This window comes from Gopherus flavomarginatus, chromosome 1, assembly GCF_025201925.1.
Source record: "Gopherus flavomarginatus isolate rGopFla2 chromosome 1, rGopFla2.mat.asm, whole genome shotgun sequence".
Taxonomy (NCBI): domain Eukaryota; kingdom Metazoa; phylum Chordata; order Testudines; family Testudinidae; genus Gopherus; species Gopherus flavomarginatus.
Window position 1 is genome coordinate 83,865,256 of NC_066617.1, and position 23,959 is coordinate 83,889,214.

General features: G+C 39.6%; 1 protein-coding gene across 1 annotated transcript in view; it reads right to left on the bottom strand.

Annotated features, from left to right (window-relative positions):
• The window catches only part of KITLG (KIT ligand), an 83,289-nt gene that overhangs the window by 26,377 nt on the left and 32,953 nt on the right, over positions 1–23,959 (bottom strand). Inside the window, exons 2-3 of the mRNA XM_050935852.1 lie at positions 19,961–20,074; positions 5,953–6,015 (exon numbers count right to left, since the gene is read on the bottom strand). Coding sequence (XP_050791809.1) covers positions 5,953–6,015; positions 19,961–20,074 — 177 coding nt within the window. The remainder of the gene's footprint in view (positions 1–5,952; positions 6,016–19,960; positions 20,075–23,959) is intronic.

Consider the following 23,959-nt stretch of genomic DNA (forward strand, 5'->3'; position numbering starts at 1 on the left):
CTTTGCCAAAAGGGTCTAAACTGAGGCACTGTCTCTTCCTATGTATGTCTTGGTGAGTTAGTATTGCTGCTCATTGTGAATACACATGGATGTTAGTTTTTAGATGTGATACCGCCAGATGCCATGGCAATGAAAGCACTGTACTTTAATGAAATACATTGTACATCTAAAGTGTGCATGTTTTATAGGCACCAATTCCTAAAGGCAATACTGCTGAAAGGAAACTTGTTGGGTCAAATCAAAACTCCATTACATCTAAACTATATTCAACTAAACAATGTAGGATGCAAACTAGACTGAATCAGATTACTACTATGACAGCCTATAATAGGTATTTATATGACGTTTTGGTGATTACAAAAGTCACATTCTTGTTCACTTTATAAACCAAGGAATTGGGATGGATAAAAAGTCAATATTTTTTCAATTTAAAACAGATTTAAAAACATTAGTTATTCTTTTTAAATAAATTTAAAATTAAATGTAAAATTTAAATTACTTTAGATTTAAATTTTTATTAAAATTTTATACTAAATAAAAATAATACTAAGCTGTACATGTTTTCTGCCAAGTTTTAGAGAAACTAAGAGCACTAAATTGGTGGAAGCCATTGGTTAAGAACTTGAAACTAGAGTTTGCTGAACTGCTAAACCAGTTTTTAACAGTAGTAGTCTCTTCCGCAGATGCAGAGAGAATATTTTCTTCAGTCCAGTTCATTAAAAGTAAAAACCAATGGGAGTTGAAAAAGCAGGAAACCTTATTTTCTTCTTTCAATCTATGAATAAATGGGCATGAGAGGATGAGCTCTACTAGCTCTAAAATCATGAAGGAACTGGTGACCAGAAACATGTTAGTCTGTATCAGCAAAAAGAACGAGTACTTGTGGCACCTTAGAGACTACAAAAATTTGAACATAAACTTTCGTGGGCTAAAACCCACTTGCATCAGATGCACGCAGTGGAAAATACAGTAGGAAGATAGACACCTCTACCCCGATATAACAACACCTGATATAACATGAATTTGGATACAACGCAGTAAAGCAGTGCTCTGGGGGCGGGCACGGGGCTGCGCGCTCCAGTGGATCAAATCAAGTTCGATATAATGCGTTATATCGAGGTAAAGGTGTATATACACAGAGGACATAAAAATGGGTGTGTTGCCATACTAACTATAACAAGAGTAATCAAATAAAGTGGGCTATTATCAGTAGGAGAAAAAAAAAAAAAACTTTTGTAGTGATAATCAGGATGGCCCATTTCCAACAGTTGACAAGAAGGTGTGAGTAAAAATGGGGGGGGGGGGGAAATTAGCATAGGGAAATTGGGTCATTACACAAAGTAAATCCTTCGACTCCCAGTCTTTATTCAGGCCTAATTTAATGGTGTCCAGTTTGCAAATTAATTGTAATTCTGCAGTTTCTTGTTGGAGTGTGTTTTTGAAGTTTTTTTATTGGAGTATTGTGACTTTGAGGTCTGTAATTGAGTGAGAGTGAGGAAGGCTGAAGTACTCTCCAACTGGTTTTTGAATGTTATAAATCTTGACGTCTGATTTGTGTCCATTTATTCTTTTGCGTAGAGACTGTCCGGTTTGTCATGTGCAGCTACAGAAGCCTGTTACTATTTCCTTGCTTCTGGATGATTGCTGTTCAGGACTCATCAAAAATCATAATCTATAATATATTTTAGACCATATAGGATTCAGAAAGGACTCCTTTCTGATGCAAAGAAAATATTTTGTTCTGCTGAGTTTAATTAGCCTAAGATATTAGGTATAATTTGCACTCCTTGAGGTTCAATTGGGATTTTTGGTTCGTGCAAACCTCCAAGCTTCAATAGAATTCATAACCATCTATTTTACTACAGTGCAACACTGATGCCACATACATATTCAGGTTCGATATGGGGTGTTCAAAAAATCAAAAGAAAGACTATTGTATTTTGGGAGTCTAAAATTCCCCCAAGACAAACAAAACCCCCAAAACCCTCATGGATTTTTGAGCAAGTCACATGATTTTTTGATCTTTTGAGATCAGCAATAATGAGAATTTACTGAACTATGTCCACGATTTTAGTTTTCAAAATGAAAATTTCACACAGCTCTAGCTACAAGTAGGATAGCCAACAATGTTGCTTTTTAAATCTATTGAATAATACATAGGTAATACAAGACTATGGCAGGGTTCAAAAAAGAACTAGATAAATTCATGGAGGATAGGTCCATCAATGGGTATTAGCCAGGATGGGCAGGGATGGTGTCCCTAGCTTCTGTTTGCCAGAGGCTGGGAATGAGTGACAGGGGATAGATCAGTTGATGATTACCTGTTCTGTTCATTCCCTCTGGGGCACCTGGCATTGGCCACTATCGGAGGACAGGCTATTGGGCTAGATGGACCCCTGGTCTCAACCAGTATGGACACTCCTATGATTAACTTATATATTATATAATGTGTGCAATTACTTAGAGACTTGATCTTTTAAGGCCAGAAGGGACGATCATGATCATCTACTCTGACCTTCTGCATATTGCAGGCCACAGAACTTCACACATCCACTCCTGTAATAGACCCCTAACCGCTGGCTGAGTTACTGAAGTCTCAAACCTTGATTTAAAGAATTCAAATAACAGAGAATCCACCATTTACTCTCGTTCAAACCAGCAAGGGACCCATGCCCTACACTGCAAAGGAGGGCAAATCCCCTCCTCCTCATGATCTCTCCCAATCTGACCTGGGTGGAAATTCTCTCCTGACCCCAAATATCGGGACCAGTTAGACACTGGGCATGTGGGCAAAACCCACCAGCCAGACACCTGGTAAATAATTCTCTGTAGTAACTCAGAGCCTTTCCCCTTCTTCTGTCTGGAGATACCTGACTGACCCTTGATGAATTCCACTAGTACCCTCCCTCCAACCTGACAGTTCACCTTTCAACATGACCTGTTGTAGCCTTCCCTTTAACCAGTTCCTTATCCTCCTTTTGATTCTCATATTAATCCCCATTTTCTCCAATTTAATTAATAATTTCCCACATGGACCTGTATCAAATACTTTACTAGCAGCAAAGAGTCCTGTGGCACCTTATAGATTAACAGACATATTGGGGCATGAGCTTTTGTGGGTGAATACCCACTTCGTGGGATGCATGTCCAGATCACATGCATCCAATGAAGTGGGTATTCACCCACGAAAGCTCATGCTCCAATATGTCTGTTAGTCTATAAGGTGCCACAGGACTCTTTGCTGCTTTTACAGATCCAGACTAACACAGCTACCCTTCTGATAAATACTTTACTGAAACCCAAGAAGTTTAGACCTACTGCATTTTTCTTTGGGTAAAAAATTGGTTATCTTCTCAAAGGAAGAGATCAGGTTGGGATGACAATCTACCTTTTGTAAAAAAATGTTGCATTTTCCATTACCATTTACTTATATATCACTACTTTCTTTCACAATTTGTTCTAAGACTTTGCATACAATTCAGGTCAAACTAACAGGTCCATAGTTTCCTGGATCACTTTTGTTCCCTTTCCTAAATAGAGGTACCATATTTGCAATTCTCCAGTCAGAGTATGACCCTGAGTTTACAGATCATTAAAAATCCTTGCTATTGGGCTTAAATTAATTTGTGTGATCCTTTAATATTCTTGAATGGAGGTTATCGAGGCCCTGCAATTTGGTTCAATTAATCTGTTTGAGTTTGACTTCTACCTTGGATGTGGTAATTTCTACTTCCATATCTTTGTTCCCATTAGTCACCCTGCCACAGCCCCCAAGCTCCTCATTACCCTTATTAAAAACTGAGGTGAGACTCATTTAGGTGTTGGTCCATATCTAAATTATCTTTAATCTCAAACCCATCCTCAGTGCTAAGTGGTCCCCCTTCTTTCCTTGTTTTCTTTTTATTTATATGGCTAAAGAGCCTTTCAATATTGGTTTAATTTCCTTTGCAAGGTCCAGCTCTCCTGGTCTTTTGGTAGTTCTCACTTTTTCCCTATGCTTTCTGATCTTCAACAGGTGGCTTTCCATGCTGATCCATCTCTTCTTCCATTCCTTGCAGGTCGTCTGCTTTTTCTTAATAAGTAGTCTGCAATGCTTGTTTATCCGGTATGGTTTGCAGCCCTTACCTACACTTTCCCCCTTGCTTGGGATTCAAGCTTCAAATAGCTTCTGTAACTGTCACTTAAAATAATTCCAAGCCTTCTCCACATTCAGATCCTTGAGTTCTTCAGTTCAGTCCACTTCCCTAAATCTGTAATTTTTTTTAAAGTTTGCCCCTTTGAAATCAAGGATCCTGGTTGCAGAGGTATTTTTTGTTCTCATTTTAAACTAAATGGAAGAATAAAATCATGATAACTCAAATCAAAATTGTTCTTTACAACCAGTTCTTCTACGAGGTCCTTGTTTCTTACCAATAATAAATTTAAAATGGCATCACATCTTGTTGGTTTAATGACTGTTTGGTGAAGAAATCTGTCAGCTATCACATCCAGGAATATCTGACCCTACCTTTTATTAGCAGCCCTTGTTCTCCGACACATCTGGGAAATGAAAGCCCCATAATCACACAATTTCCAGTATTATCTCATTAAAAACCTTAGAGATGCTCTCTATCCATATCCAAATCAGATCCTGGGGGTCTGTAGCAGACCCCAAGCACTATTCCATTGGAGCCTCAGTTACCTTTGTTCCTCAAAGTGATTTTGTCCCAACAGATTCTGTTTTATCATGAAATTAGAAGTGATGGATAAACTACCTCATCATTAATATACTATGCTACTCCTCCCCCTGTACCTTTATTTCTGTCTTTACTGGACAGCACATACCCTTCAATATCTGTATTCCAGTCATGACTATTATTCCACCATATATATTTCTGTTATCTCTATAAGATCTGATTTCACTTCCTGATTCCTATTTCCTTTTTTTTGTTACCCAAGCTCCTTGCATGGTACACAGACATCTTAGTTGTTTCTGCTTGGCTTCATCTCGATTTCTTGCCTAATTAGGTACAATCATTTTACTGCCAGTATTGCCTATGTGCCTGTTACTGCCAGTGGTACTGATGCTATCGTTCTTCATGTTGTCCATTCTCCAATCCTCTCTTGTTCCTTTCTCCATTGCTATATCCTCTTTTAATGCAAGTAATGGCTTAGATCATATGGTCATTGGACTACCATTAGTCAGGCACTAGTTTGGTATTTTGCTCAAAGTAATTTATACTTTTGGCACTTCTTCCACTCTAAAGATTTTTAGACCAGGGCTTTCTCAAATAATTATATTTATTTTTAAAAATGTTGAGCTTGTGTCAGTGTAGCAATCTTTCAAATGTAATCCTTCATAAAATGAACAGTAGGCCATTTGAGGGAAACTTTAAAATCAGAACTAATACCATCAGATCACCCTAAGGCAATATTTCCAAGTGTGTATTCTTTAGATCATCAAACAATTTGTAAACTTTTTAAAAAGCATATTTTAAGAGTGGTTATAAACTGCAGTATTATGCAGGAAAAAGAGTGATGCAAAACATTACGTGAGTGAAATACGATACTGTCCTAATAGCTCAGCAGCTTCATTAAGGAAATAGAAACATACAGAGACTGATTGTTTCAGTAACTATTTCTTTTAGCAGCCTCTTACGTACATATTGTGGAAATGCTAATAAAGCACATGCTCTTGCCACAAAACATTTTAGAGTATGTTCTCCAACATAAATAAAAACGAGTCATTTATCCAAATAACGAACAGTATGTTCCCCATTCCCACTCAAAGTGGATAATGATTGAAATCTGACTATTTCCCAAAGAAAAGGTCTAAAAAAAGAAAGGTTTTGCAAGATTTCTGTAACTAGCAAGATATCATGTGACTGAAGCACTGATGTCCAAGACATATAGAACTGCAGCCATCATTGACTGGCTATTTTATTGGGATTGATTTCAAGTGATTGTACATACCAGAGTGTCCATCTTCTGAACATACCTAAGGGTTATCATATAATCATTTGGAAGATTTCCAACCTAGAACAAACAAACAGGTAATAAAAAATATATTAGTGTTTGGTAAGAAAATGAAGGCTTTGTTTTAGTCTCTGTAGTTAATATACAGTTTATAAAGTATATAACACAATTTCTAGAAATTACTTATCAGTTGCAAATAACTTAAGTCAGTTTTTAGGGATTGTGTACATAAGAACACAAGAATGGCCATACTGGGTCAGACCAAAGGTCAGTCTAGCCCAGTATCCTGCCTTCCATCAGTGGCTAATGCCAAGTGCTTCAGAGGGAATCAACAGAACAGGTAATCATCAAATGATCTGTTCCTTGTTGCCCATTCCCAGCTTCTGGCAAACAAAGGCTAGGTACACCATCTCTACCCATCCCGGTTAAAAACCATTGAAGGACCTATCCTCTTTATCTAGTTCTTTTTTGAACCCTGTTAGTGTCTTGGCTTTCAAAACATCCTCTGGAAAAGAGTGTCACAAGTTGACTCTGCGTTGGGTAAAAAAAACCATACTTCATTTTGTTTGTTTTAAACCTGCTGCCTATTCATTTCATTTTGTGACCCCTTGTTTGCTTTTCCATTATCTCCCTACTCTTCACAGATCCATGTTGACCTTATTCACAGTGATCATCTCAAGGCAGAATCTAAGATGGTAATACTGTGAATACAGTTTAAGACTCAGCCTTCAAGCTCAGAAGGGACCATTATGATCATCTAGTCTGACCTCCTGCACATTGCAGGCCACAGAACCTCACTCACTCCTGAAACAGACCCCAACCTCTCGCTGAGTTACTGTAGTCCTCAAATCATGTTTTAAAGACTTGAAGTTATAGAAGCTGTCATGTACCCCAGGAGCTGCATGCAGCATCTGACTGCGGTTGTGGGGAACCGTTGCATAGAGATTACGGCTCGCTGGATGGCTAGGAACCTGGGAACCGGTAGGCTTGCTCATGCCTGTACCGAGTCCAGGACTGCCCCCATGAAGTCCAGTCTTTGCATAGGTATCAGCGAGGACTTGGGCACATTGATTAGGAGACCTAGCTTGTGGAACACGTCTAGTGCCATCGTCACGTGGGAACGGACCTCGTCCTTGGACTGGCCTGCGAGAAGCCACAAAGTTGAGGGCTGCAATGCAGCCTCCATGAGCAGCTGCTTAAGTCGAAAGTCTCTTTCTTTTTTAGTTCTTGGCTTCAAGGCCTTACAGATTTTGCAGCGCTCTGTCTGATGCGATTCCTCCAGGCAACAGAGACACAAGTCGTGGGGATCGCTAATCAGCATAGGCTTGCGGCACATGGCACAAGCCTTGAAGCCCTGGGCGTACGGCATGGCCCGCCACCCAGGGCTGGTGCCGGAATTTTTCCAAAACCTAGAACAAAGGAAGCTTAACTATCTACTAAGATACTGCTAACTACTAAAAACTAACACTGATAACTGCTAACAATGCTAACGGACACTCTCAGTCGAGAGATAGGAGTTGTTCCAACGCCGCCACGGATGGTAAGAAGGAACTGAGGGAGGGTCGGGTCGGTAGAGGTATATATGCACCAGAGCGGGGCACCGCTCTGGTGGGGCCCCCTGTTCCAGCCCGATGGGAGCCGCTAAGGGGAAAAGTTTCCGATGGCCATGCACACGGCACACGCACACCTACAGTGTAATGGACGTGAACAATCACTCAAAGAAGAATGTGACTAGAAAAACAGTGTTGCAGTATATTTGCCCTCGATATATTTTTAAAGATAACGGTGGTACTTTTACTTCCTCTTTAAAATTGATTTACTTACTGTGAACCCTCTCCCACTCATTTTTTATATCTTATGCTTTCCTTTCTAATAGCACACCCACACATCATGCCACATTAACAGATATTCTAGTTTCCTTTCCAGTTTATTTGAATGCTATACAGCATTAGCAGCATTTTAAACAGCAAAGACATTTCTGCTGGTGCAAAATTTCCCATACGTAATCTATAGGGTGATACTTAGCACTGTCAGCAATAGTATATTATTTTAAGAAAGGTCAGTTCAAGATTAAATTTGTTCCACATCAATGAACAGTACAAGAATTGACATGCATTATGTATACAGTCTACTTTACTGGCATCAAAGCCTGTCAAGCACTTTTCATGCACAATTAAAAAAAATAAAGGGCCAAGATTACAGATTTACTGAGAATTCACATCCTAAGAAACGCCCCCTAGAGATACCAGGTTATCATTAGACATTTTTATCTATAATTGATTGTAGATCAGAAAAATATTGCAGAATTTGTAACTAAAAAAGGGAATTTGGGGATTGCCAAATCAGAGCATACATTCTCACTCTAACCAGAAAGAGCTTTTACTAAGATTTATTTATTAAACACCCTGGGCCAGATCTTTCACTGGTCTAAAATAGCATAACAGAGTTGAAGCCAATGGAGCTATGCTCTGCCCCAGGCTGGCATGGTAATTTACAAATATATGAGAAGACAAGCTCCCTGCTAAAATAGGGTAGGATATGTTTATTGAATTATTAATTCCATTTTGTATTGTGTGTTAAACACCTGTCTCAACTTGCCCAAAGCAAGCCTATGGAATTGCATTCCAGACAGTTGCCCTGTCTAGGAAAGGTGTTTGATACCTCACTGAAGGACTGTCAGTGAGGAACCAGCAACTTGATTGCCTCTGAACTGCTGACCCACTCTCAAGAGATGTTTTTTAAAAAACACATAGGGATCCAAATGCAAGGTGCGTATGATTGGTGGAGGGGCTGGAGCATCCCAGTGGAGCACATCAGAAGGAAACTGACCCCTGGTCTACACTACAAAATTACTTTGGTACAACTATGTCATTCAGGGATGTGAATAATCCACACCTCTGAGCAACACTTGTCAGAATAACTAAGCACCAGTGTAGACATAGCTACTGCCTCTCCCTTTGGCTTAGAGCATCTTCACCAGAAGCGCTACAGTAACGCCGCTTCATTGGTGCAGCTACCCTGCTGTAAATTTGTTGTGTAGACCTACCCTGAAATAGGTGCTGGTCTGGCAGGTATGTGTTAGGGGGAAAGCAACTATCACCACATATAAGGAGGACTTGCAGAAGTGACTCTGGTTAGCCTGAAATGGTGACAAATCTCAGACTCACAGAAGTGATGAGATCTGACAAGGGGAGGGTGCATTTCAGGACTTGAGTTGTGTAACTCTCATGTGCTTTTAAAAATACTCTCTGATTAAGAAACTCCTTTACTAAGCCTGTATTCCTTGCTTTCCTGTCATGCTGTCCCTGAAGGAGTTAAACTGGAGGCCCAGAATGGTGGAACTCTAGGAGTGCATGTGAAAGTTATTGGGGGACGCAGGAGACTCAGACAGATTTTGGGATATAAGATGACTGGGCAGCAGCACTGCACATCTGAAAGAAGGACAGTAGGCAAGATGTCTGAGTGTGTCCTAGGGACCCGGAGCTAGGCCAAACCCAGTTGGCTTCGAAGCACAGCAATGGGAGTCAACTCACTATAGATTGGTGGCCATACAGTGGATACAGGGCCAGGTTGTAATACCTGCCCCAAGCTTCCTATTTATATAAATTAAGCAAGTAAAGACACCATCTGTTGGCGGTTGTGATGGACACTATCAGGTCACATAGGGAGTCTCAATATTCAATTGAATGCTGTCAAGAATGACAAGCGAAAAGTTGTCTTTAAAAATATAGTTAAAAATAAATATAGGAAAAGGGATAGAAATGCTGTACAAGTTATACAAATTCCAGTACCCTGCAACACAGAGCAGAAAAACAGAGTACAAGAAGGATGGAATGTTATGTGCATCTCTGCAATGAAATGATCCAATATTAGAGCTTTGGTTTTGAAAAGTACTTTTATCATGAGCTATTTTGAGAATTTTGATGTCAAAGAAAAAGAAAACCCTGAATGGACCTAAATGGCAACTTTTTACACATCTGATAATTGCATAGTAGCTATTTACATTTCTCTATAAATTCACACTTCTATAGTTTACACATATCTACACTCCTCCTCAGTGATTTCAACTGACAGTGCTGATACTGCAGAACCATCTTCCAAGAATTTTTATCACCTCATACTGCAATTATACCTGAAAACTCAGCTGTTGTTTTCTGGTGGCCACATAGATTATCAAGAGCAGCAGTCTTACTGCTCATACTTAAGGCTGGTTGTTGTTCATGGCAAAAAATTAAAAATGTGCCATTTCCTTTTTAAATAAAACATAAGTCGTAACATACCATATTTTAAACTGATTTTATATTAGAAAAGTATTAAATAGCCATTAGCCATAGTTTAAAAGCAGAAAGAGATCACAAAGCACCAAATGTAAACATGAACATTTTCATAAAATTCTAGCTAACGTTTCTTGTTTGATAAAGTATATTATCCATTCCAAAAATAATTAAAACTATTTTAAAACTTGTCACTCTCCCCACAATCCACTACTTAGGACTGGATTTAAAGCAAAATTTATAAATACTTATGGTAGTCTTGTCAGTCCAGCCAACTTGCTGCTCAGCAACTATGACTCCTTACAAAAGCCTGAAAAAAATCATTTTTTTCCCCACAGAAGTTATGGCTGTGATAAGCAAACAGCTAAGTTGAATATGCAAGCATTCTGAGCTTTGTTTTCTGCTTTTTAACCCTACTCTAGTTTAGACACTCCTGCACCACCCCTTTACGTTGGCAGAAACCACGTTGTCCACTTGTACTGGAAGCCTCCTTTCCAGAAGGTCAACCTCCTCATACCAATTTATTTCCATAATTAGATTTATCAAAATCTACCAGAAAATAAAGTGAGATCTAGCTCTGTTACTAAATTATCAGACTAATGAATTTGTGCTCCCTGTGGTATTGCTTTGGGCAAGAAAATGGCATAATAAACATTATGATTCAAGTTCATTTTGGGAAAGAACTTGAAAGTTTTTCATCTTGGTACTCATTAAAAGGCTAAAGTGATTTTATAACAAATTCTAAATGAAAAACATGTATTAGCTGCTTAGCTCCTGTTTTAAAATTACTTTAATTTTTAAAAAATTGTTTGCAAATGACTGACCCATAAAATTGGGAAGTGTAGCTCACATATTTCATGATTCTTTGTGTGAAAAACTCAAAGGAAACACACAGGAAACACAGAAACTTTGTTGAAATAATGTTAATATTATAACACAGGAAATTCAGAGTTTGGGGTGAAACTCCTTTGATTGATAATCCTGATGCACGTGGAGTATCTTTTGCAACATAAGACATTTATAGATCACCCACTGTTTGTACATGCTGAAAATATCTTGGAATAAGAATGATCCAAAAAAGAATTCAGCTCAAGCTCTATAATTCGGATGATTGTTTGTCAGAGGTCAGTGACATCACCAATTCCAGAATTTTCTGTTTTTACAGCACCCTCTCTTGCTGTCTGGGTCCCTCGCAACAGGGCCGGCTTTAGGCTGATTCAGCTGATTCCCCGGAATCGGGCCCCACGCCTTAAGCGCCTTCTAAATTTTTGTTACTTACCCCGGCTGCGGTCTGCTCCAGGGTCTTCCATGGCCCTGCTCTCCCAGTCGGAGCCCTGGCTGGAGCAGGGCAAGCCCCACTGCAGCCCTGCTCTCCCGGCCGGAGCGCAAGCCCTACCCTGCAGCTCTGCTCTCCCGGCTGGAGCTCTGGGCCCTTTAAATAGCCCCCAAAGCCCTGGGATAGCGGGGGGCTCCAGGGGCTATTTAAAGGGCCGGGGCTCCAGCTGCCTCTGCTGAACCCCCTGCCCTGCCCGCACCATCCTTGCCCCCTCTGCCTGCAGCCAGCTCTGCACCCCGTGCCCACAGCCAGCCCCTGCCAAACCCCCTGCCCTGTCTCCAGCCAACCCCTGCCACACACCTCTGTGGCCCTGCTCAAAGCCATCCAGCCCCACACACAGCCCTGCCCGCACCAGCCCTGCCTGCCCTTCCCACACCCAGCCCCGTACCCTGCCCTGTCTCCAGCCCATCCCTGCTGCACCCCCCTGCCTGAAGCCAGCCAGTTCCGCACTCCTCTGTCTCCAGCCCTCTCAACCCCTGCTGCATCCCCCTGCGTCCCTGCCTGAAGCCAGCCCACCCCACACCCCTGTCTCCAGGCAGCCCTGCACCCCTTGCCCTGCCTGCAGCTAGACCCTACCTCCAGTCAGCCCCTGCCTTGCCTCCAACCAGCCTCATGTCCACTGCTGCCCTGCAGTTCCCAGGGCAGTAACCCTGCATACCTGCTTCAATGAGGGGGGCAGGGAGCAGCTGGGACCCACACATGTGCACACCCGCAGGGAGTGGCAGAGACCCCACACATGTGAAATGGCGGTCATTAATAAGCAATCAACAGCATATATGATGCAATGTACATAATATATAATTGTATTATTTATATAGTTATGGAAAGTAAATAATACATGGAAGAAATAAAAGGCTTTTTTCTTTTTTTCTTTTTTTTTTTTTTTACACTTTTTTTTTAGTCATCCCTGCAGGGCTCCGTGGAAAATGTTCGAATTGGGCCCCGCACTTCCTAAAGCCAGCCCTGCCTCGCAAATACTGGAAATGCTGCCTCAGCAGAGAGCTCAAAAGCTGCCTCTGTTTCCTAACTATCGGGGACACAGAAGGCCAAGGCAGTGAGGGGAGTTGGGGGAAGTATGTATCATTTTGTAAAGATCATAGAGGAGTCAAGAATCCTTGGTGAAATTCTGGCCCCACTGAAGTCCATGGGAGTTTTGCCATGGACTTCAGTGGGCCTAGGATTTAACCCCCTGATTTTATCAAGTTTGTTATGACTCATCTGACTATTTTTGGAGGGGCAAAATTCTGTGACCAGCTGTATCTATTAGATGTTAATCTCTGTAAAAGGCCAAGAACTTTAGTTTTTGTGAATTTCCAAGACACATCTCCTTGACCTTTAAGAAATCCTTATAATAATATGCAAATGGTCTCATGGTGCAATATAAATGATTTCATCTGCAGCCCTGTTAATCAAAAAGGCAAAAATGAAATAGTTTCAATAACCTTAATATAACTTGTAATCACAGAACATATTGTACCACATTAGGGATTTATAATATGGCAGTCTTACAAAATTAGTTTCATGAATGTGAATGGTTTAATTCCAGGGTATCAAATTCATTTTTCTCAGATTGCCAAATTCCACTTTTTTCAGTCCATGGGGTAAGGTATACATTTAGGATTTTAATATTCTGAATTCAGAGAAGAATATCAAATGGAGGTTATCAGAAAGATCAAAAGTAAAGTAGGTCATTGAAGTAGTAACTTAGTCATCATTTGATCAGTATCTTACTGTCTCATTCAATGGGCAAATATGCTCCCCTTAAGGACACCATTTCTGTCCTTTGTTTCTATTCCTACCCCATCCTCCTTGCTTTCCTGCCTTTCCATCTCTCCTCCCTGCTTCCTTCTGCATTTCCTTGCCCACAGCAGCTTTTACTTTCCACCCCCTGGGGCTTTATTCCTGCCACCTTCTGCATTCTACCTGTAAAAATGATCAGCAATTAAATAGTTAATGCAGACTTTTTTTTAAAACCTCATCATTTATGGCTATCTGAAATTCATGAAGACAATACTAGATTAATTATACTATTCTCACTCATGAGGACTTAGGACATGTCTACACTATAAACTTAAGTCGACCTATTTTAGGTTGACTTACAACCACCGCAGTAATTACTGCAGTGGTTCATATCCACACTGCCCTTTTCTTGTCGGTGATTCATGTCCTCAGCAGGAGCACTTCCACCGACTTAAGAGAGACAGAGTGGGGGACAGAAAGTCAAGGCTCAGCTCTGCACTCAGCTCCCTGCCAGGAGTTGGTTCCCTGCCGGAAATGGGGCAGCTGCATCAGGCTTCTCGGCTCCTCGCCGGGAATGGGGCAGCTACACTGGGCTTCTTGGCTCCCCACTGGGAACGAGGCAGCCACATTTGACTCCAGGTGCAGAGCTCCCCGCGGGATGCAGCCGGGGGGAGGAGAGGGGAGGAGGGAAGGGCAGCCGAGCTCCCAGCAGGAGGTCCAAGCCTGCAGTTTGGTCAATTGCCATGCTCCCAGTGGGGAGCTGGGGCACAGAGAGTCCAGGTGGCAGACTGAGCTGGGATCCTGAGTGGCAGCCCAGCTTGGGGTGGAGAAAGGGCAGCAGCCCAGCAGGGCAGCCTGCTTTCTTGTCAATTTCACAGCTCTAGGAGAGCCCCAAATTGATGAAAATGACAGCCAATAGATGTAAGTAACACAGTGTCTATAGGGACACTGCATTGCCCTAACTGCACCAACATAAGCCCTGCGCCTCTTGTGAAGGTGGAGTTATTATGTTGGTGTAGTAGGGCACCTACATTGGCTGGAGCAAGGCTGTAGGGCGTACACTGACATTGTTAGATCGACGTAAGCTGCCTTACATTGACCTAGCACTGTAAGCTGCCTTACGTCGACCAGGCCTAGGAAACATTTTTTAAAATATGAAATCTTAGATGCTGCAGAGTCTGAAAACTCCATGCAGGGCTCATAAGTATGTCAAATAGAAAAAACAGAGTCCATAGATGAGGTGTTTGAAGCCACTTGTTTAAATGGTTGGAGTCTTATAAAAGTCAGATATTACTTGTGCCTCCAACAGTCTAAAGGAAAACTTTTAAAATAAGTAGAATACATAAGACAAGAAAATGTAAGATTTATATTCCTAACAGAAGGAGCATCTTATTTGCATAAATAAATTCTATTTGTGCTGTATAGTGACCTTGATGAAAATTCTATTGAAAAAAAAAATTACCATAGTAACAGTGACACTGACAACCACTATTGATGGGTGCTGCAATTATATTTTGTAACATGAAATATTTGCTCCACAGAGTGCATTTCCCTTAAGATGTCTTGATACAGAAAAAATAAAAGCCCAGATGATTGGCAGTGCAGAAAGAATTCTCTCTAAAAAAATTACTTCTATAGCAATGAAATTATGGCTTCCGAATGCCCTTGAAAAAGGGCTGACTGAACTGGTTCTAACACTCATTTCTCCTCCCACAGATTAAATTTTGAATATTATGTTAAAATTGTCACTCAAATCTCAGAGAAAACTTTAATAAAAAGCTTTAAAAAATCTGTTGATAAGATTTCTCTAAAAAGGAAGCACTTTCGCTCATTTAAATTCTGTGCTTTTAGGAGCATTTTATAGAGTATTTCTTCATGTTGCAATACTTGATTATAGCGACTTCAAAAGTATATCTAAATCACAAGAAATACTATCTCTTTTGACTTGAGCCTGCTGTCACTGAAGTCAACGGCGATATATGCCCACTGACCTAAATTCTGGTAAATGTTTCCCATGCAATTATTTATAGACTGAAAAAAAAAAGCGGGGGGGGGGGGGTTAATTCTGCTCTGATATGCTAGCGTAAATCCAGCAAATCCAGTGGTTGCATCACTTTATGACAGCAAAATGCGATCCTCAGTCTATTACTCAAAATAAACGTGATAAATCCAACATTACGCATAATCAGAGATTACAGGAAGTTCCTCATTCCTTACTTTGATAATAGAGTGCTGGCATATAGCATAAATACTAAAATGCTGATATCCAACCTGCATGTTATATTTTTGTTAATAGAATAAAATATGGTTTAGTAGACTAGAACAATGCTTTATAGAACAACAGCCAGGCTCAAGGTGCTTTATACATGCATTTTGACTCTCTTTACACCTGAGAAACTCTATTGTCTTCCAAATTATTACTACTAAATTTTTATGTAATGGTAATGCCAAACGACCGCATTTGGGACCAAGTCCCCATTATGCTGGTCTCTTTACAAACACAGAAAAGAGGCAATCCCTGCCCAGAAGGGTTTAGAATTTAACAGAAGTTTATGAACTGTAGGGGATGGGGAAGCAACATACAAGCAAATTAATCCAGTGAAGAACTGGCACATCTTAATTAGTTACATTTGTATTCCATCTAATTGAGGCAGAGGTGTGGAGTAGGAAAAAGAAAGAAGGAGAAGAGGAATAGTCATAGTTCATCACCTGCCTAGCCATGATGTACATTTGTAGTCATCATGGCAGAGATAAGTCTTGGGCGAGAGTAGAAGGAAGATAAAAGAGCTTGTTTAGATTTTAACAGGGCATTTTTATCATGCATAAGGGGCAGCATGAAAGAAACCATGGAGATGATTAAGTCAGAAACTGACTTGTGGATGGTAAAGTGTGAGAACGCTGGCAGAGCCACGGCAGGGACTGACATCACAATAGGTTATTAGAACAACTAGGCTGGGTGGGGTTAAGTTATGAAGGGCTCTAAAAGGCAAAGCCAAGAAGTGTATATTTGATTTGGAGATGAAGGTGAATCCGGTGAGAGACTCAAGGAGGGGGCTGATGTGGTCAGGACATCAAGCCAAGATTATTTTAGCAGCAAAATTCTGAATAGACTTGAGCAGAGAGATTGCAGTAGTTAAGGCCAGGAAAGAAGAGGTTGCAGGAATCAAGGTGTTGAATAAGGGCTTGGATAAGAGCTTAGGCTGTGTGAACAGAGGGGAAAAAAACCAGAGATTTTAGAGGTGCTATGTTAGGGAAAAATGGCAAGATTTATGGCCTGAATACAAGGATTCAGTGAGAGGACATAGTCAAAGATGACACCCTAGCAATGGGCAGAATGACTAGCATTGTTCTCCACAGTGAGTGAGAATAAGGAAGAGACTAGAGGGTTTGGCAGGCGGGAGAAATCACGAACTCAGTTTTCGCCATATTGAGTTTAATTTGATGTCTGGACATTCATGATGAGAGGTGAGAACGACCGGTCAAGATACTAGATTGGATGATGTAAGAGGATTTACAAATCTACCTCTGTACTGATGAGCTATCAGCATAAAGACAAACTGAGTTAAAGCCATGATTGTTGATAAGAGCACCCAGAGGTAGAACATAGGGGGAAATGATTAGGGGGGCAAGGACCGAGCCCGGACGGGCATACACTTACTGATAGTTACATTTAATGTAACTAAAAGGCAGAATTTGGCCCTTGTACACAAACAGCAAAGTAACTAAAGGCAAAACAGATATAATTGTGCATTTAGCATTAGCTCCTGTGGCATCCCGGGATCTACAATTTTTTTTAGTGGAAAAGAACAATTAAGGTATATAATGTGGAACTTTTAAAACAAGTCCCTTGGGGCTAATGGGGAAATAAGGCAAATCTGTGCCATCAGAACTGAAACTCACTATGTAGACTTCTAGCACAATGGGGCCCTGGCTCATATCTGGGGCTTCTAGGTGCTTCAGCAATAAAAATAATAAATAATAACAGACTTTATTATGCTCCCAATTTACACATGATTGATCCTTGTAACTCAATCTCCTGCAACCAGTGATAACCAGAGCCATTTTTCATTTTGATTCATATATTTTGCTTTGAAGTGCATAAATGTTGCCAAAATGCTTACAGTTAAAAGCTTTATATATATTTTAATGATGTTGGAACTGAATGTTTGATCACTTAACTCTTTGGAGTACTGTATCTACATTTGTATGCATTAATGATACACTATCTCTAGATCATAAAATGTTAATGAATATAAAATAAATGCAACAAGTCAAACATAAAAGCTTGTGTTTTCAAATACACTGCTATCATTTTCAAAATAAAGGCAATACCCTCTTTGAATTTAAGCATTAAAAGGTTTCTTTGGAGGGGAAAGGAATAGCATTTATGAAGAGCATGTAATCCAGACATACTGAAGACAGTAGCATGACTCTCATTGCCTTCAGTGGAGCCATGATTTCATTATAGAAACCTGAAAACCCTGCCAAATCAATTCAGTTTTGAAGTATTCTGTGTAATACTGTACTTTGCTATTGCTCTAGTCTGAACAATCAGTGCTCAATATGAATTACTCTCCACCCTTGTATACAGGTGTGTCTGTGTATGTGTGTGTGTAAATACACTACTAATAAGGCCCATGATACTTCGGGCTTGTCTTCACTACTGGAGAGACAGATGCTGCTGCAATTGATGCAATGGGGGTCAATTTAGCAGGTCTAGTGAAGTTCCGCTAAATCGATGCCAGAGCTCTCTCTGGTTGACTCCATACTCCAGCTCCCCAAGAAGAGTAAGGTAAGTCGATGGGAGAGCCTCTCCCATTGACACAGCACAGTGAAGACACCACAGTAAGTCAAACTAAGCTACGTTGACTCTGATTACATTATTCACATAGCTGGAATAGTGTAACTTTGGTCAAATTTCCCCGGTAGTGTAGACAAGACCTTAGGCTCTAAAACCACTGCAGTTTAAGCCCCATTATACATAGCTCCATATGCCATTCCCAGTGACGAGCTGTCAACAGTGCAGTTTACCGAAAAGGGCACCGTCAACTTGTAATGGTCTAATTTTTAAAAAGAGTCAAAGTAGGTTAAGGTACGACGCGTATCTCCAAGTCCTGCTCCCCATTTTTGTGGTTTTATAGAGATGACTTGTATGTGAAATACCCACACAAACTGAGCATACAATGGAGAAAATACACAAGTAAGCAAACTGGAAAAAATAGAAAACATTTCCCTTCTAGTTTCTGTATTATTCCCAGGCCTAAATTCTATTCACCACAAAGGCACAGTTGTCTGCTCTATGGCTCCACCTGCAGGGTCTAGTCCGTAGGTGCTAGCTCTTGTAACAGAGGTAGGTAATAAAATTCATATAGGAGTGAAGTTTTTTAAACTAAGTGTCCTTTTAAGATGAGCTATCACGGGAAAACAGTGTGAATGCTCATATTGCATGCAAATTTATTGCTCCCTCCGTTTATGCTTGATTCAGTTTTAAGCCATATACTGTTAAATTGGAAGAGCTAACAGATTTATTCCATCTGAAAATATGACAATTCATAAAATTGGTGGTGATCTTCTTTCAAAATAGTTTGTCCTTTATTTAGCTAACCCTCATAACTGGTACTGTTATTTAACGTTACTTTTACAACATTTGAGGAAACAAAGCAGAATATTCCTCAAACAGAAGCTATTATCCTGAATAAACACTTAAATATTTTGGAATTAAGCTGAAGGGGACTACGGTGAAACATTAAGTTTTTGAGAAGGACCACAGAAAACAAACTGAGGAGTTAGGAGAATACACTATGTGCCTGATGGATATGAGAACTGCCCAAACAAGATAAAGATATCTGAGATGTGCTGGCACTACATGCAAGCAACATCATACTGAAGTCTTTAACGCAGCCTTAAAAATGATCTTGCAACCATTTCAGCATATCAGAGCAATAATGTGGACTAAAGGGAAGTTCTAAATGATAGGACTTGTTGAGGGATATTTACTGCCTTTTACTACCGAACACTTAAGAGCTATGGACCAGATCCTCAGCTGCTGGAAATCAGCATAGTTCCAGTCAATGAATTACACCAATGGAGCTGCACCAGATGAAACTAGTCAAGGATAAGGCCTTACAGCTATACTTAGCTGAACATTGCACTCATGTGATTAACAGTTAAGAAATCATTTTTTATGTTTAATTGAATTTAATTCTAATAAGTAGGTGCCAGCCTGACAACCCTGAAGAATGAAGTCTTATTGAACACAAACTGATACAAAAAGATAGTATAAGTTATCCTACACGATCACTCTTCCCTATTCCGCTTCAATTGTTACCTGGACCAAATCTAAGGGTGAAGAGGGAATCCTTATTGAACTCTGCTAAGCCTGCTAACAAAAGCATCTAATGTAAAGGTGTTTTTTTTTAAATTAAGTGAACAGGGATATTGTAGAAACTGGGCCAATACCAACAATTTAGTTCAGGTAGTCCAAACATCCTTCAGTTGTAAACACTTTTGGTCACCAATCTGGTTCACTATTCTGGTGTCAGTTATCCAAAAGGTATCAAAATATTTACTTTAATCTCTCCTTAAAACTTAGGTGTCCTTACTGCCTTCCATTGTTTAATATTTTAAGAAGAGTGGTTTTTAAAAAGTCACTTACCAGTTTTGTAATGTCATTTACATCATCTGTCACTGGATTCCCACAGGGACTTTGGGCTTTGACAAGAGGATTAAGAAGGAGCAGTTGAAGATAAAAGCAAGTGATAATCCAAGTCTATATAAAAAGAGAATATTTATCTGATAAACATATTCAAAATCATACCGAATACAGACAGTAATGTGAAAAACAAGATAATTTTGAAACTATAATTTTGGCTATAAAGATGGGAAGAAAAGACTACTTGCCTCATTGTTTATACTTTAAAAAAAAACAAAACAAGGGTGACAGTAGCTCTTTATGGTAGTATAGTGGCTTTCGTGCTTCAAGAACACATACCAACAAAAACTTTGATTGATTGTGATAGTCAACAGTTTAACACAATTAGCAGCATAATTAGGTTATTGCTGACTAGTCAGATATTTTCATTAAATTTCATCCTGGGTCATTAAAATGTACCGTATATTCTATTACAACAGATAAATTCCAGTAATAACTAGCCATAGAACTGAAATCTGTGGAAAACAACACTCTTTATGGAAGTCAAAATGTAGCAAAACATAATACACCGTCATATGTATTGAATAATTACATATATGTTCATATAAAGCGCAGAAAATATGGATAATACTAACCAGTTTCAAAAAGGAAAAAAACTATGAACACGTTAATTGAGAAGTGAGCATTTAGCATGGAAAAATAGACAAAAATTATTGCTTTAAGTGCCATAAACAGATTTTTGTGCAACAGTATCTTGAACAGATTCTAACGTGATAGAATCAAGTGTTTTGGCAATAGTGGCTTTCATATGTGAAGATTAGATGCAACATCTTCAACAAGCCAGTAAACAACCTGGATACTAAACTTACTATAGAGTCAGCCAGAGTTTTCTTTATTCGCCATCCACATGACAATCCGCAAACAGGCAATAGGTGGCATTTGGCTTCAAAATGCACCAATTCTACTATCAAAGTAAAAGGGCCAATTCTACTGCAATAGTGTAACTCCCATTGCAGGTACCAAGAGCTTTACAAATGAAAATTAATCACGATTAAGGTAGAGTGTGACTTCAGAATTAATTATTCTTAACTCCATGCATGGATACGCCTTTTCCTGGAATAAGAGTGCTGTAAACTGAATTAGCTTAACAGATTTAAGACAAAGAATAGCTAATAAGAAATAATCTCTATGTAGACAAGCTGTAAGATTCAGGGCTGTTTCCAAACACGTTCTTTGGAAATGCAGACTGCTGAAGCATTGTTTTATTTACTCACTTGCTCAGTGCACCAAATTCTGTTCTGTACATACTGTATAGCAATGAGTCATATCAGTGTACTAAGGGCAGAATTTGACCTCACATGTCTAATGAGCAGGGAAGTAATTGAATCTTTATATAGAAAGGTGTTTTGCTATCTCAAGTGCCAAACAGATCTGAACCAATTAGAAGGTCCAATAAAAGTAGTACCACATATTAGACAACAAACTGGACTTCGAGGTTTTTTCTTAGTTACTGTACTTCATATGGTAATACCTTAAAGGTGTAGGCCATACATAAATTTTGAGAACAAAAATAAACTTACTCATATGCAACAGTTAAAATATAGCTATATATCTAATGTAAGTAATCAGATAGAAAGTTGTGGTTCATCTGTAACTTTTATAAAATACATATGCTTTGTGGATTTTGAAATATCAAAATGGAAGTTTTCTTGTTCATTTATTTCCTATTGTAGGTGATCTGGGATGTTTAAACTTAATGCCATCCTACAGCTGCTGAGAAGCTGCTAAACTATTGCTGCTTTGAACAAGTTATCAAAATACTTTGATTATTTATATGTACATACTGATATCACATGTGCATGTGCATATGCAAGTGCGTGCGTGCGCACACACATGACTGCATAGACTAGAGAGCTAAAGAATATTTGTGTTATTCATTCTTCATCTGGAGCCAACATTCTGGTTTCATCAATAGCAGTTCTGTTAAATCAAGGATGGCATAACATGAGCCACTGTGAACTGTCACGCTGTTTGGAGTGCCTCACAACTGTGAATGCTTACCTCAGGGCAGACCATCAGAAAACAGGTCAGAGACCCCAAACTGGTGATGTGTTCTATAATTAGATTTCACCAAGCCAGTAAGAAAGGTGAACTCCTGGATCACTATAACAGTCTTACCATGGAGTCACAGACAGACCCCTTAGACTCTCCAGTTTATCTTGCCACCCAGACAAACTAGATTTAGTGAATAAACGGTCACTTACACCAAAATCATACAATGGTCAGGTTGCTCCCAGTCCTAAGAGACCTGTCACTTACCCCCAGATCAATTGGTACCCTAGCTCTTACACCAAAGACAACGTCTGTAGCCAATCTAAAGGTTTATTAAGCAGGAAAAAAGGAATAAGCGTTAGTTACAAATTAAAGCAAGCAAACATATACACACAAATGAGTTACCATCTAAATCCTAAGAGTGACAGAGTTGTATTTATCAATTCAAAGGGCAGACCTAGGGTAACCCCTGGGGATCTCTGCCTCAGCTGAGTGTCTGGCCCTGTCAGAGTTCAAACAGCCAAAAAAGATGGAAAATTTTCCTATGAGTTTGTTTTATTTTCTTCACTCAGCTTCCAAATCCATAGAATGAGCTTCCTTACATGTAGAATTTCTCTACAGAGATAAGGCCATTAACCCATCCATTATACTGAGATTTTAACCTCAGGCCCATCTGATTTTGACAGCGCTTCTGGATGGGTGAGGATGGGGGGAAGACGATTCCCATGCCTGGGTTTTCAAAATTATAAAGCAAAACTTACATATTTTCTCATAGCATGGAATACAGACATTTCAAGTGAGATTAATGCATGCAGAAACTTACAAGCATTTCACAGTCTAAACACTAAATACATTCTTATACAACAAATACCTGTATGTTAATTTTGCTCACAATAGGTGAACTGGTCTGGTCTCCAGCTATGAGTTTGTTAGTTCTTAGCCAAGTTTTTCAGTCTTGACAAAAGTTGGCATCTGGCCTGCCAGCATCAATCAAGGATAGCAGAACATGAGCCACTGTGAACTTCACAAATTTATAAACAGTGCTTCCAGCTTCACATTTAAACAGGCATAAAGTTACTAGTACAGTATATTTCAATTTATATTGGAAAAATGTACAGATTTCCACAAACAGTCTGAGGGTGATATTTTCAAAGCAGGGCATGGGATTTAGCTATACATATTCTATTAAAGTCAAAATTAACTGAAGATGTGTGACAAATCACCTGCACTACTTGCAAAATCTCCACTTCCCTGCTTTGTAAGCTACGTGGTACCTGCTGACAATTTCATAGTGGAAGGGATGCCACAGGAATAAATGACAGGTGTGTATGCCAGGAGAAGCATGAATACATACCACTAACTGTCTGGAAAAAAGATTTTCCTAACTACAATTTTTTGCCAGAAAAATATTCTGAAACGACAAATCTATAATCAAGGAAAACCACTTTCAACATTGCCTCCTCCCTTGCTTTCTGTTATGCATGGTTAGTTGGCCTCACCTTATTTTTATTTTAGGAATAGGGATGTACTCATTTATTTCCTTATTCTGAAGCCCACTGAATAGTGAAAATGTATATAATCCCAGGAAAAAGGGAGAGGTTGAAACTGGACGACGAGAGATTAGTTCAGAGCAAATTTCATGAATGGGTAATTTGACTGCTCTCATGCTATAAAGCATCTGCATTTTTAACTAGTGCACAGTAACTTAGAGACTTGGCTAAAGGTCCAAAGTGCAGCAGACTTCCGTTTCACAATATAACATGTGAGTTATGCTGGTTAATATGTAGCAATTTCATAAGGGGAAAAAAATTAGGGGAACACCAAAGTTTTTTTTTTAAAACATACACTGGAAAGCTTGGACATTTTCCAAAAGTCTAGCTTGTAGTGATAGCGTGGTTCCAACTCTAACTATAGAGAAGCTGTTGCTGCTTAGTAATAAATTACTTATAA